Source organism: Rattus rattus, chromosome 6, assembly GCF_011064425.1.
Source record: "Rattus rattus isolate New Zealand chromosome 6, Rrattus_CSIRO_v1, whole genome shotgun sequence".
In the NCBI taxonomy this organism is placed as follows: domain Eukaryota; kingdom Metazoa; phylum Chordata; class Mammalia; order Rodentia; family Muridae; genus Rattus; species Rattus rattus.
The window spans coordinates 131,466,405-131,478,761 of NC_046159.1; the positions used below are offsets into that span (position 1 = coordinate 131,466,405).

General features: G+C 40.9%; 1 protein-coding gene across 1 annotated transcript in view; it reads left to right on the plus strand.

The window, feature by feature from the left end:
* The first annotated feature begins 4,654 nt into the window (after positions 1-4,654).
* The window catches only part of Sdhaf3 (succinate dehydrogenase complex assembly factor 3), a 49,887-nt gene continuing 42,184 nt past the window's right edge, over positions 4,655-12,357 (plus strand). The window contains exon 1 of the mRNA XM_032906959.1: positions 4,655-4,868. Coding sequence (XP_032762850.1) covers positions 4,695-4,868 — 174 coding nt within the window. The 5' untranslated portion in view covers positions 4,655-4,694. The remainder of the gene's footprint in view (positions 4,869-12,357) is intronic.

Genomic DNA, 12,357 nt, shown 5'->3' on the forward strand with positions numbered 1-12,357 from the left:
TCTGTCTCAGTCAGCTGCTGGTTGTACCTCTCAGAGCACAGCCGTGCTAGGCTCCTGTTTGTAAGCACATCATAGCATCAGTAATAGTGTCAGGCCTTGGTGCCTCCCCATGAGATTGATTTCAAGTTGGGATGGTCACTGGACACCTTTCCCTCAGTCTCTTCTCCATTTTTGTCCCTGAAGTTCTTTTAAACAGGAACAATTCTGGGTCAGAAATTTTGACTGTGGGTTTATGGCAACCCCATTCCTCCTCTTGAGGCCCAGTCTATCTACTAGAGGTGGACTACAAGTTTCCTCTTCACTGTAAGGCATTTTATCTAAGGTCCCTCCCGTTGAGTTCTGAGAGTCTCTTACCTCCCAGGTCTCTGTTACTTTCTAGAGGGTCTCCCCACTTCTCAGCTTCTGAGACTGCATATTTCCATTCATTCTGCTGGCCCCTTGGGCTTCTCTCCTGTCTTTCCCCCACCCATACTTGATCCTGCTCCCCTTTTCCCTCCCCCCTCCCCTCTCCCACCCAAGTCACTCCCTCCATCTGCCTTCCATGATTTTTTTCTTTCTGCTGCTAAGTGGGGTTGAAGCATTATCTCTTGGGCTTTCTGCTCATTAAACTTCTTAAATTCTGTGGGTTGTATCCTAGGCATTCTGTACTTTTTGGCTAATATCCACTTATTAGTGAGTACATACCATGTGTGGCCTTTGGGTTCTGGGTTACCTCACTTAGGATGATAATTACTAGTCCCATCCATTTGCCTGCAGAACTGGAGATGTCCTCATTCTTAATCATTGAATAATAGTCCATGTGTAAACGAACCACGTTTTCTGTATCCATTCTTCATTTGAGGGACGTTTGGGTTGTTTCCAACTTCTGTCTATTACAAATAAAGCCACTATGAACACACTGGCGCATGTATCCTTGTGGTATGGTGGGGTGTCTTTTGGATATATGCCCAAGAGTGGTATAGCTGGGTCTTCAGGTAGGTCTATTTCCAATTTTTAAGAGTTCTTTTTGATAGCTTCCTTTTTAGGCTTTTTCTTTTGGAGGCAGATGGTGGTTGGGATGAGGTAGGGGTTGCTACAGAAGTCTTCTATGTTCCTCTTTCTCCAAATGGTAATACAACCCTTGGAGATCAACATGGTCCTCTGCCAAAGCACATCCAAGGACTAGCATAGCCTCTAGGAGAAGTATGGACCATGGAGGTCTTTCAAGGAGGTTGAATGCAGTAAATGAACTGTTTCTCATCTAGAAAATCCTGTTGTTGCTCAGAGCCAGAGTGGTTGTGTGACCAGGAAGCTTGTTGGTGGTGAGGGGCAACTCTGCATAAGTTTCAGATTGCTGCATAACATCCTGCCAATCCTACCAGGTAACAACCTGTTCCTCCATTGGCTGCAGCCTTCTCTCATACCTGCCACAATGTCTAGTTCTGCCTCTTCCTCTGCTCCATTCCTCTCAATCTTTCCCACCTCTCCAGCATATATTCGTTCACCATATATTTTTTTCCCAAACAGCTTTACGTGCAAACGTTCATTGCAATGATTCAAGGCCTCTGGCTTCTGTCACATCATAAATACTGGACCATCATTGAGACTGCCTTTGCTGTGGCCCAGAATTGTGGAGATTTTGTGCCTTTAGTTCTGCAGGATGGGCTCCTTCACGTACTGCATCAGATCATACATGGAGCAGATGTTGGGTGGACCAACTCCTGGTCTGGATAGTAGCTGAGGTGGTCAGTCCTGGATCTGCTGATCACTGCTAACAGGCCAAGCAGAATATGACATTTTTAAAAGGAGGAAAGAAATGTAGCTCAGTGGAAGAGTGCTTGAGTACAGAAAAAAAATACTGGGCCATTTTTTTATTTTGTGTGTATGGATGTTTGTTTGCATGTATGTCGGTGCACCATGTGTATGACTGATGCTAATGGAGGCCAGGAGGGAGAGGTGGATCCCCTGGAACTGCAGTAATGGAGAGCTGTGAGCTGCTATGTGGGTGCTGGGGACTGAATCCACATTCTCTGTAAGAGCAGCAAGTGCTCTTAACTACCGACCCCTGGAAAGTGTGTTGATACTGATAGGAAGACCTTTTTCTACATTTCATTATGAATACTAGAATATAACGTAAAGTATCAATTCAGCATGCCATACACAGGTGCTTCCTATCTGTGTTTTGTTTGTTTGGTGGGTTTTTTTGTTGTTTTCCTTATTCATTATTATTTCTTTTCAGCCAAAACATCTCTCTGCCTGTCAAACGCCATTTCTACCTCTTCTCCCACCTCTGTTTGTGGTGGAGGGGATCCATACAAACCCTTCCTGTTTCTATGACCTTCCAGTTCTAATATTCCTCTTGTGATCAAAACAAAGTGTAACTAATTTGGATTAACAGCCATGAATTCAACTCAAATCTTATTTTCATTTGATGGATACTTTGACCATCAACTGAGGACAAGCTCAGAGGACAGCTGAGTTGGAGTCAGAGAAACAGAATGTTTCACTCACCAAATAGTGCACTGCTCATCGTGGGAAAAAACAGCTCATCTGCCATTTCTCTCACTATCATGGCTTGACTACATTCCTCAAGGTCTAACCATGCTACCATATCTTAGAATCTTTCTGCCCATCACCTCCATTTCTGATCATTGATTTGATAGTGCTTTGTAGATCTTTTATGTTCCCTTCAGGCTGAATCAATTCTTTTACTAGTTCCTTGGCAGAATGTCTTTTCCACATTTTTATAAAGAGCATTGGCTCTGAAAGAGGAATTTATTATACTTGCTAATTTAACCTGAAGAGAAACCAGGAAAAATAGCAAACTAGAATAAAATAATTTTCAATTTTCAGGGATATTAACAGATGAAATTTGGTAACCAAAATGTCCTGAAATAAAATAACCACACTGCTCTTCAATCCTTGCCATTAATGTGGTTTGTCACAATACCAAATTAAATCCAATAAAATAGTATTTAGGCAAATAATTTCTTTAAAGTTAAGTAAAAGGAAAAACTCTATTCAAGGCAATACTGGAGTGTTTCTTATTTGTGTGGTACAGTAGTGAGACCTGGAAATGAGCAAAATATCTTAGGCTATTGTCGTTTTTTGATTTCATAGTTGTTACACAGACAGCAATCCTGTGTCTGTGAGACAACAGCACATGTTCTCACACTCTTGTGTTTTACCAACATGCAAATCCTGATGCGTTCAACTCCATTAATAAACTCTATGTGTCAATGCAACAGAAATGTGGTTATTACATTTCTAGAGCACAGATATAGCAGTGGAAAACACTCTTTCCTCCTGAAGAACTTCTTCCCCTGAGTATTCTAGTGAGAGGCAAGAATAAGTAACTAAGTAAAATACGGTGTGCTAAGTATTATAGAGAAGATAAACTGCAGGAGCAGCATGGGAGTTTTGGCTTGGTTTTGTTACAGTTTCAAACAAGACTGTTAGAAAAGGTCACATAACAAAGAGCTGACTCATTGGTCCTTGTGAGGCCCTGTATTTCTTGCAGGAATGGAAGGCAAGTGATGCTTCCTCCAGGCCCCCCAAAATGCTCCAAACAAGGCCTCTGTTGGAAGTGTGCCGGCCTTTTCAGAGATGAAGAACCAGAAGGCCAATATGACTGGAACTGACTAACTAGGGAGTGAGTAAACAGAAAATTTAAATTCTAGAGGTATAGAGACTTTGAGCTGTTCGATAACAGAATGCTACTGAGGATTTGTCAAGTAGAGGGATAACGTTATCTAATTACAGCCTAGGCAGATCATAACTGAAGTTTAACATGGCCACAGGGAAGAACACAGATATGGTAGCTAGCCAATAGAAAGAGATAATTATGGTACAGGGTGCGGTGGAAATGTTTGATTCCTGCATGGTTTTGGTGGCAGAGTCATTAGGATTTACTGAAGGATTAAAAATGTAATAGGAATGAAAAAGTAAGGACAAGGAGCTATCAGCTCTTGAAAATAGTTAAGTTTTTTTTTTTTAATCACCTCTACGCAAGTTTGGACTTGTGAAATTCTAGATTTCTCGTTTTTATCACATATTATTTAATAAAAATCCCCAAGATCATAGCCTTAGGGGAAAAAATACACTTAAAATACCTCCCAAGATTCTTACACAGCCAATTTGACCTGGAACAACAGAGTCCACCAGTCAGGGCCCACCTGAGTTTAATTATCTGGAAGCTATACTTGTAGTGCATAAACTCCATGTACAGCACTGGGCAAAGGACGTGGGGTGTTGGGAGGGAGCTGTGAATCCCACACTGTTTCAGAGGTCCTAACACTTTGGATTAGCTAAGCAAGGGTTTTTTTGTTTTTTTGGGAGGAGACTGAGTTTGATGAAGTTTTTCTCAAAAGTTTAATAAGAAGGAACAAGCTAATGGAAGCGACGACGAGTTACCTTTGAAAGCAACAAATAACTTGCTCAGACAAGACTTTATCTTATACAGCATTTTTCTAGGAAACTCGAGAAATTGCTACGACTCCTCCACAGTCGCGCCTTTAGCAGAGAGGGAGCGGAGGTTTCTGTCAGCCCCAAAATTCGAGATTCCGGAAGGACAAGATTCTATGACGGACCAAACCGGATGAAGGTCGTGTGCTCTCTTCCGCCCGCTCTGAGGCTCACCGGTAGGCGACTTCCCGGTGGGGCGGAGCCGTGCCGACCTTCTGCGCAGGCGCGGCTAGTCGAGCACGCGCGGCGCGATGCCGGGGAGGCATGTTTCAAGAGTCCGCTCTTTATATAGGCGAATCTTGCAGCTACATCGGGCTCTACCCCCAGACCTCAAAGCCCTGGGTGACCAGTACGTGAAGGACGAATTTAGGAGACATAAGACCGTTGGTCCTGGCGAGGCCCAGCGTTTCTTGAAGGAATGGGAGGCAAGTGATGCCCCCTCCCCGCCCCCTTGTCCCTGACCTTCAGTGGTTTTCGGCTTAGGGACCACCTTCCTAGCTGCTCCGGGTTGGGCATGCACGACCGAACTGGGCGCCTGCATCAGACAGCCTAAAGCTGGTTAAACAGCACTTCAAGCTCCGTCGTCAGTCCCCCAGCTTCCCCCACAGACTCTGCTTGAGCAGTTTCCCTGACGTTCAGATCAACTTTCTGAGAGCCCAGAGGTGCCAGGTGTTGGAGAGATGAGGGTCGAGTGTCTGAAGTTACCCCACCACTGACTGTTAAGTGCTCCGAAAGTTCGCCGGCTTTTGTCCTTTGCGTTGCCTTTGTAGGTGACAGCCGTGTAATTAACATGATGCCATTACTTAGCTGCCAGACGGAGAGGTTTGTTTCGATCATTTGTTAATTTTTAATTGTAGGGCCTTAGTGAGCTTTCCGCTTGACAGATAAATTACATAACACAGAAAAGACTTAAGGATTACACTTCGTAAAGGGGAATGCTGGCGGGAGTTAAGTCAGGTGAAAGTTGTTTTCTTCAGGTCCTTAAGTCCTGGGAACGTTTAAACATGCACTGCTCTATGGGTAATTCTTAAGCAGATGCGTGCATTTGGGTTTAGTTGTTTGACTTTTCGCTTTTCTCATTATTTTAACTACATATTTATTTATTTATGTGTATACGAGGCGGGGGCTATTGGAGGTCAGGGACTAACCCAAGGGAATTCTCTCCTGCCACCACGTGGGTCCCGGGGATCAAAACTCAGGTTGTGCGCTTGTCAGCAGGCACTTGTCTCACTGAGCCTTCTCTACGGGCCGAATACTTTTTTGTCCTTAAGAATGAAGGAAAAAAGAGTATTGCATGGTGCTGAGAGAGACTTGTAGGATTTCCTCCCTCTTTGTAAATATCAGGAGGTGAAAGGAATTGATTATTACTAGAGTGCTTCTAGATATAAAGAAACTGCTCTTAGAAAGTAGAAAGATTTTTCATACTGATAGTGGTTGAAGTGATTTTTACCTTTAAAACAACATAAAGAGTAGGCTACAGTAAAAATAGTTTCATTGAATTCTATACTTCTTGATTGTAGAGTTATTGAAAAATATTTCTTTTTTTAAAAATTGGATTTTTTTTATTTATTTACATTTCAAATGTTATCGCCTTCCCCAGTTTCCTATTCATAAACTCCCTATCCCGTCCCCCCTCCCTCTTCTTCTACGAGGGTGTTCCCCTACCCATCCACCCACCCCTTCCCACCTTCCCACCCTGACATTCCCTTACACTGGAGGGTCGAGCCTTGGCAGGACCAACGGCTTCTCCTTTCATTGGTGCCCAACAAGGCCATTCTCTGCTACATATGCAGCTGGACCCATGGGTCTGTCCATGTGTACTCTTTGGGTAGTGGTTTAGTCCCAGAGAGCTCTGGTTCGTTGGTATTGTTGCTCTTATGGGGTTGCAGTCCCATTCAGGTCCATCAATCCTTTCTCTAAGTCCTCCAATGGGGCCTCATTCTCAGTTCAATGGTTGGCTGCGAGCATTGGCCTTTGTATTTGTCATGCTCTGGCAGAGCCTCTCAGGAGAACTATATCAGGCTCCTGTCAGAATGCACTTCTTGGCATGAGCAATATTGTCTAGGTTTGGTGGCTGTTTGTATATGGGCTGGATCCCCAGGTTGGGCAGGCTCTATTGTGAAAGGGTGTCATTTCCCTAATTTCTTTCTCAGGCTGTTTATCCTTTGAGTAGAGGAAGGCTACCAAGTTGTTTGAGTTAATTTTGTACCCAGCCATTTTGCCAAAGTTGTTTATCAGGCTTAGTAGTTCTCTGGTGGAACTTTTGGGGTCACTTAAGTAAACAATCATATCATCTGCAAATAGTGATATTTTTATTTCTTCCTTTCCAATTTGTATACTTTTGACTTCCTTTTGTAGTCTGATTGCTCTGGCCATGACTTTGAGTTCTATATTTATTGAATAGGTAGGGAGAGAGTGGGCAGCCTTGTCTAATCCCTGAGTTTAGTAGGATTGCTTCAAGTTTCTCTTCATCTAGTTTGATATTGGCTACTGGTTTGCTGTATATTGTTTTTACTATGTTTAAGTATGGGCCTTGAATTCCTGATCTTTCCAAGACTTTTTAAATGAAGGGGTGTTGAATTTTGTCAAATGCTTTCTCAGCATCTAATGAGATGATCATGTGGTTTTTTCTTCCTGAGTTTGTTTATATAGTGGGTTATATGGATGGATTTCCATATATTGAACCATCCCTGCATCCTTGCGATGAAACCTACTTGATCATGATGGATGATCGTTTTGATGTGTTCTTGGATTCGGTTTGTGAGAGTTTTAGTGAGTATTTTTGCGTCAATATTCATAAGGGAAATTGGTCTGAAGTTCTCTTTCTTTGTTTTGGTCTTTGTGTGGTTTAAGTATAAAGGTAATTGTAGCTTCATAGAAGGAATTGGGTAGTGTTCCTTTTGTTTATATTTTGTGGAATAGTTTGAACAGTATTGGTATTAGGTCTTCAATGAAGGTCTGATAGAATTCTGCACTAAACCCATCTGGTCCTGGGTTTCTTTTTTGTTTGGAAGACTTTTAATGACTTTTAATGGCTGCTTCTAGTTCTTTAGAAGTTATGGCACTGTTTAGATGGTTTATCTGATCACAATTTAGCTTTTGTACCTAGTATCTCTTTAGAAAATTGTCTATTTCATCCAGATTTTCTAGTTTTGTTGAGTATAGGCTTTTGTAGTAGAATCTGATGTTTTCTTGAATTTCCTCAAATTCTGTTGTTATGTCTCCTTTTCATTTCTGATTTTGTTAATTTGGATACACTGTCTGTGCCCTCTGATCAGTTTGGCTAAGGGTTTATCTAGCTTGTTGATTTTTCTCAAAGAACCAGCTCCTGGTTTTGTTGACTCTTTGTATAATTCTTTTTGTTTTTATTTGGTTGATTTCAGCCCTGAGTTTGATTATTTCCTGCCATGGACTCCTCTTTGATGCATTTGCTTCTTTTTGTTCTAGTGATTTTAGGTGTGCTGTCAAGCTGCTAGTGTATGCTCTCACCAATTTCTTTTTGGAGGCACTAGGAGCTATGAGTTTTCATCTTAGCACTGCTTTCATTGTGTCCCATAAGTTTGGGTATGTTGTGCTTTCATTTTCATTAAACTCTAAAAATTTTAAAAAAATTTTTAAAAGAAAAATGTTCTTTATTTCTTCCTTGACCAAGTTATCATTGAGTAGAGCGTTGTTCAGCTTCCATGTGTATGTGGGCTTTCTGTCGTTTTTGTTTTTGTTGAAGACCAGCCTTAAACTGTGGTGATCTGCTAGAATGCATTGGATTATTTCAATCTTCTTGTATCTGTTGAGGCCTGTTTTGTTGCTGATTATGTGGTCAATTTTGGAGAACTTACTCTGAGGTCCTGAGAAGAAGGTATATTCTTTTGTTTTAGGATGAAATGTTCTATAAACACCCGTTAAATCCACTTGGTTCATAACTTCTGTTAGTTTCTCTTGTGTCTCTTTTTAGTTTCTGTTTCTATGATCTGTCCATCAATGAGAGTGGGGTGTTGAAGTCTCCCACTATTATTGTGTGAGGTGCAATGTGTACTTTGACCTTTAATAAGGTTTCTTTTATAAGTGTAGGTGCCCTTGCATTTGGAGCATAGAAATTCAGGATTGAGAGTTCATCTTGGTGGATTTTTCCTTTGATGAATATAAAGTGTTCTTTCTTATCTTCTTTGATAACTTTTGGTTGAAAGTTAATTTTATTGGATGTTAGAATGGCTACTCCAGCTTGTTTCTTGGGACCATTTGCTTGGAAAATTGTTTTCCAGTCTTTTATGCTGAGCTAGTCTTAGTCACTGAACTGTGTTTCCTGTATGCAGCAAAATTCTGGGTCCTTTTTACGTATCCAGTCTGTTAGTCTATGCCTTTTTATTGGGTAATTGAGTCTATTGATGTTAAGAGATATTAAGGAATTGTGATTGTTGTTTCCTGTTAATTTTGTTGCTAGCTGTGGAATTATGTTTGTATGGCTCTCTTGGTCTTTCTAAGGTGTAGTTTTCCCCCATTGTGTTGGAGTTTTCCATCTATTATATTTTGTAAGACTGGATTTTTGGGCAAATATTGTGTAAATTTGATTTGTCATGGAATATCTTGGTTTCTCCATCTATGTTAATTGAGAGTTTTGCTGGATATAGTAACCTGGGATGGCATTTGTGTTCTCTTAGGGTCTGTATGACATCTGCCCAGGATCTTCTGGCTCTCATAGTCTCTGGTGAGAAGTCTGGTGTAATTCTGATAGGTCTGCCTTTATATGTTACTTGACCTTTTTCTTTTACTGCTTTTAATATTCTTTCTTTGTTTTGTGTTTTTGGTGTTTTGACTATTATGTGACAGGAGGAATTACTTTTCTGGTCCAATCTATTTGGAGTTGTAGGCTTCTTGTATGTTTATGGGCATCTCTTTCCTTAGGTTAGGGAAGTTTTCTTCTATAATTTTGTTGAAGATATTTACTGGCCCTTTAAGTTGGGAATCTTTGCTCTCTTCTATAGCTATTATCCTTAGGTTTGATCTTCTCATTCTGTCCTGGATTCCTGGATGTTTTGGGCTAGGAGTTTTTTGTGTTTTGTATTTTCTTTGGTTGTGTCAATGTTTTCTATGGCATCTTCTGCCCCTGAGATTCTCTGTTCTCTCTCTTGTATTCTGTTGGTGATACTTGCATCCGTGACTCCTGATCTCTTTCTTAGGTTTCTATCTCCAGGGTTGTCTCCCTTTGTGATTTCTTTATTGTTTCTTTTTTCAGTTAGATCCTAGATGGTTTTGTTCAATTCCTTCACCTGTTTGGTTGTGTTTTCCTGTAATTCTTTAAGGGAATTTTGTGTTTCTTCTTTAAGGGCTTCTACCTGTTTGCCTGTGTTGTCCTGTATTTCTTTAAGGGTGTCATTTATGTCCTTCTTAAAGTCCTCTAACATCATCATAAGTTGTGATTTTAAATCAAAATCTTGCTGATGCCAAGTGGCCTTGGTTTTTGTTGCTTAGGTTTTTGCCCTTGCCTCTTGCTGTCTGCTTATCTCTGGTGTTAGCTGGTCTTGCTGTCTCTGACAGTGGTCTGACCCTCTTATAAGCCTGTGTGTCAGCACTTCTGGAGCCTGGCTTTCTTGCATCAGGATCTGGGTATAGAGAACTGTGACTCAGGGTTAGCTCTGGGCGTAGGCAGAAACTGGAAGGATCCTGTCCCAGACTGCTTCTAGGTTCCTGTGTCCAGAGGGCTCTAGGTGGTTTCCTCTTGGGCCAAGAATGTGAGCAGAAGTGGTGGACTCACCTGTGCTCTCAGGATTGTCTGCATTGTCAGCTCCAGGTGCAGGCCAAATTATTGAAGTTTTAAGAGAGGACTGTATAATAATGCAATGTAGAACTTTCTTAAAAGTCTTGGTTTCTTATATGTAATTTGGTTGTTAGGAGCTATGAAGATTTAATCTATTTGAATGAAAAACACTTTCTTTAAATATATAGTTGGTATTGGAATCATAAAAACTAGATTTAAATTCAGATTGCAGCCTTTATTAAATGTCATAACAGTCAATTTTTCTAGTCTGCAAATAGCGGTATTTATGATAGGCATCTCATTGTTAGTGTATTTATTATTCCATTTCATTCTTTTTTTTTTTTTTTGAGACAGTTGGGTAAATGTTATAAATGTGATGATAGGGGTTGGGGATTTGGCTCAGTGGTAGGCGCTTGCCTAGGAAGTGCAAGGCCTGGGTTCAGTCCCCAGCTCCGAAAAAAAAAAAAAGAATAAAAAAAAAAGAAAAGAAAATAAATGTGATGATAGTTTGATTAAGGTGATATCTGCTGGGAGTCTTTAGTGTTAAGTCAAAGCCATGGTTTAGTTAAGTTTATCAACCAGAAGTTCACATGCTGACAGTTTGATTCCCACTGAGAGAGTAAGTGGAAACTTTAAGAGGTGGGCCCCAGTATGAGGCCATCGGGTCATTGAGGGCATCACTGATGGCGGAGACTGATGTAGTCTCAGGAATCTTGGAAATTCCTGTTGGAGCTGGTTGTTGTAGTAAAAATAAACACAAAGAAAATCCACAGCCTGAGCTCAGTTCAGTGAACATACTTGTAATCCTATGTATGCAAGGGCCAAATGCAAAGGACTTGAAAGTTTAAGGGTAGCCTATGTACTTTATCAAGACCACATCTCAAAAAAAAACACAAGTGGCTGACTGGTCAATGGTTAGGCAGTTTAGTGATGGAGTACTTGTCTTGTATGTGCGAACACACACACACAAACACACACACCCCTCATCCCCAACCTCTCTTACTTCCTGCTGGGCCATGTGAATATAATCGTTCCTTCTTACACACACTCCCGCCATGATGCAGTCAAAAGACTTCCACCAGTGCCAGCAGTTGCTAGCGTCATGGTCTTGGGTTTCCAAACTGCTAGCTAAGTAAATGCTTCTATCTACTAAACTGGGTCAATATGTTTTCCTTTGAAATTACTACATATTTTGGCCAGGAACTCTGAGGCTACTACTTTTTCTCCTTAAACTTCCCCTGATTCAGCACTCATGGCTGTGTGCTGTGATTGTGTCTCAGTGCTAACTCTGTTTCCAATATTCCACCTGAATGTATTAGTTGAGATGTTTTTGTAGGGAAGAAATGGCTCATCTTCTCTACTGGTCTAGTAGTTTAATATAGTTCTTGGAGTGAAGAAAAAGTATTCTATGGAATTGGGGCCTTGTAGTTGATGAATCAGTAGAAATTTAAACCTCATATTTTAACTAACAAGAGTTCATGTAACCCCGGTAACACATCTGAGGCATTATTTTTTATTTGTGATTTTTAAGTGGATCATCAGATAAAAAGAAATGACTAAAGTAACCTGTCACGCATGTTTGAAGTTTCTCTAACTTAGTATAATTGGAGTTGAATGGCATTTTGCTATTTTTAATAATTTTATGCCTCATCTAACTTGAAGACCTCAGCTGGTTGCTTTTGAGTACCACTTGTAGTTTGTTTTATTTAGGTTTTGGGAGAAAAGGAATGAATTACTGCTCCATACTACATGGATTATACATGTGTGGGATGGCTCTACCAAGTGTCAGCAGGTTGCTTGGGTCTTGGTTTATTTTGTATGTTACTCATGGCAGCTGCTGTGTGTGGTGGTTCATTGAATGGTGATGGTTTACGTGATAGTGATGGCATGTAAGTTAGATCATTTAAGATGCTTTAGGGCCAGGAGGTGGCGGCTCACACCTTTAAATCCAGCCCTGGGGAGGCAGAGGCTGTTGAATATCTTGAGTTCAAGACTAGCATCATCTATAGAGTGAGTTCCAAGATAGCCACAGCTACACAAAGAAACCCTGTCTCAAAAAAAAAGAAAGAGGAGGAGGAGGAGAAAAGGAAGGAAGGAAGGAAGGAAGGAAGGAAGGAAGGAAGGAAGGAAGGAAGAGAAAAAGAAAGAAAGAAAGAAAAGAA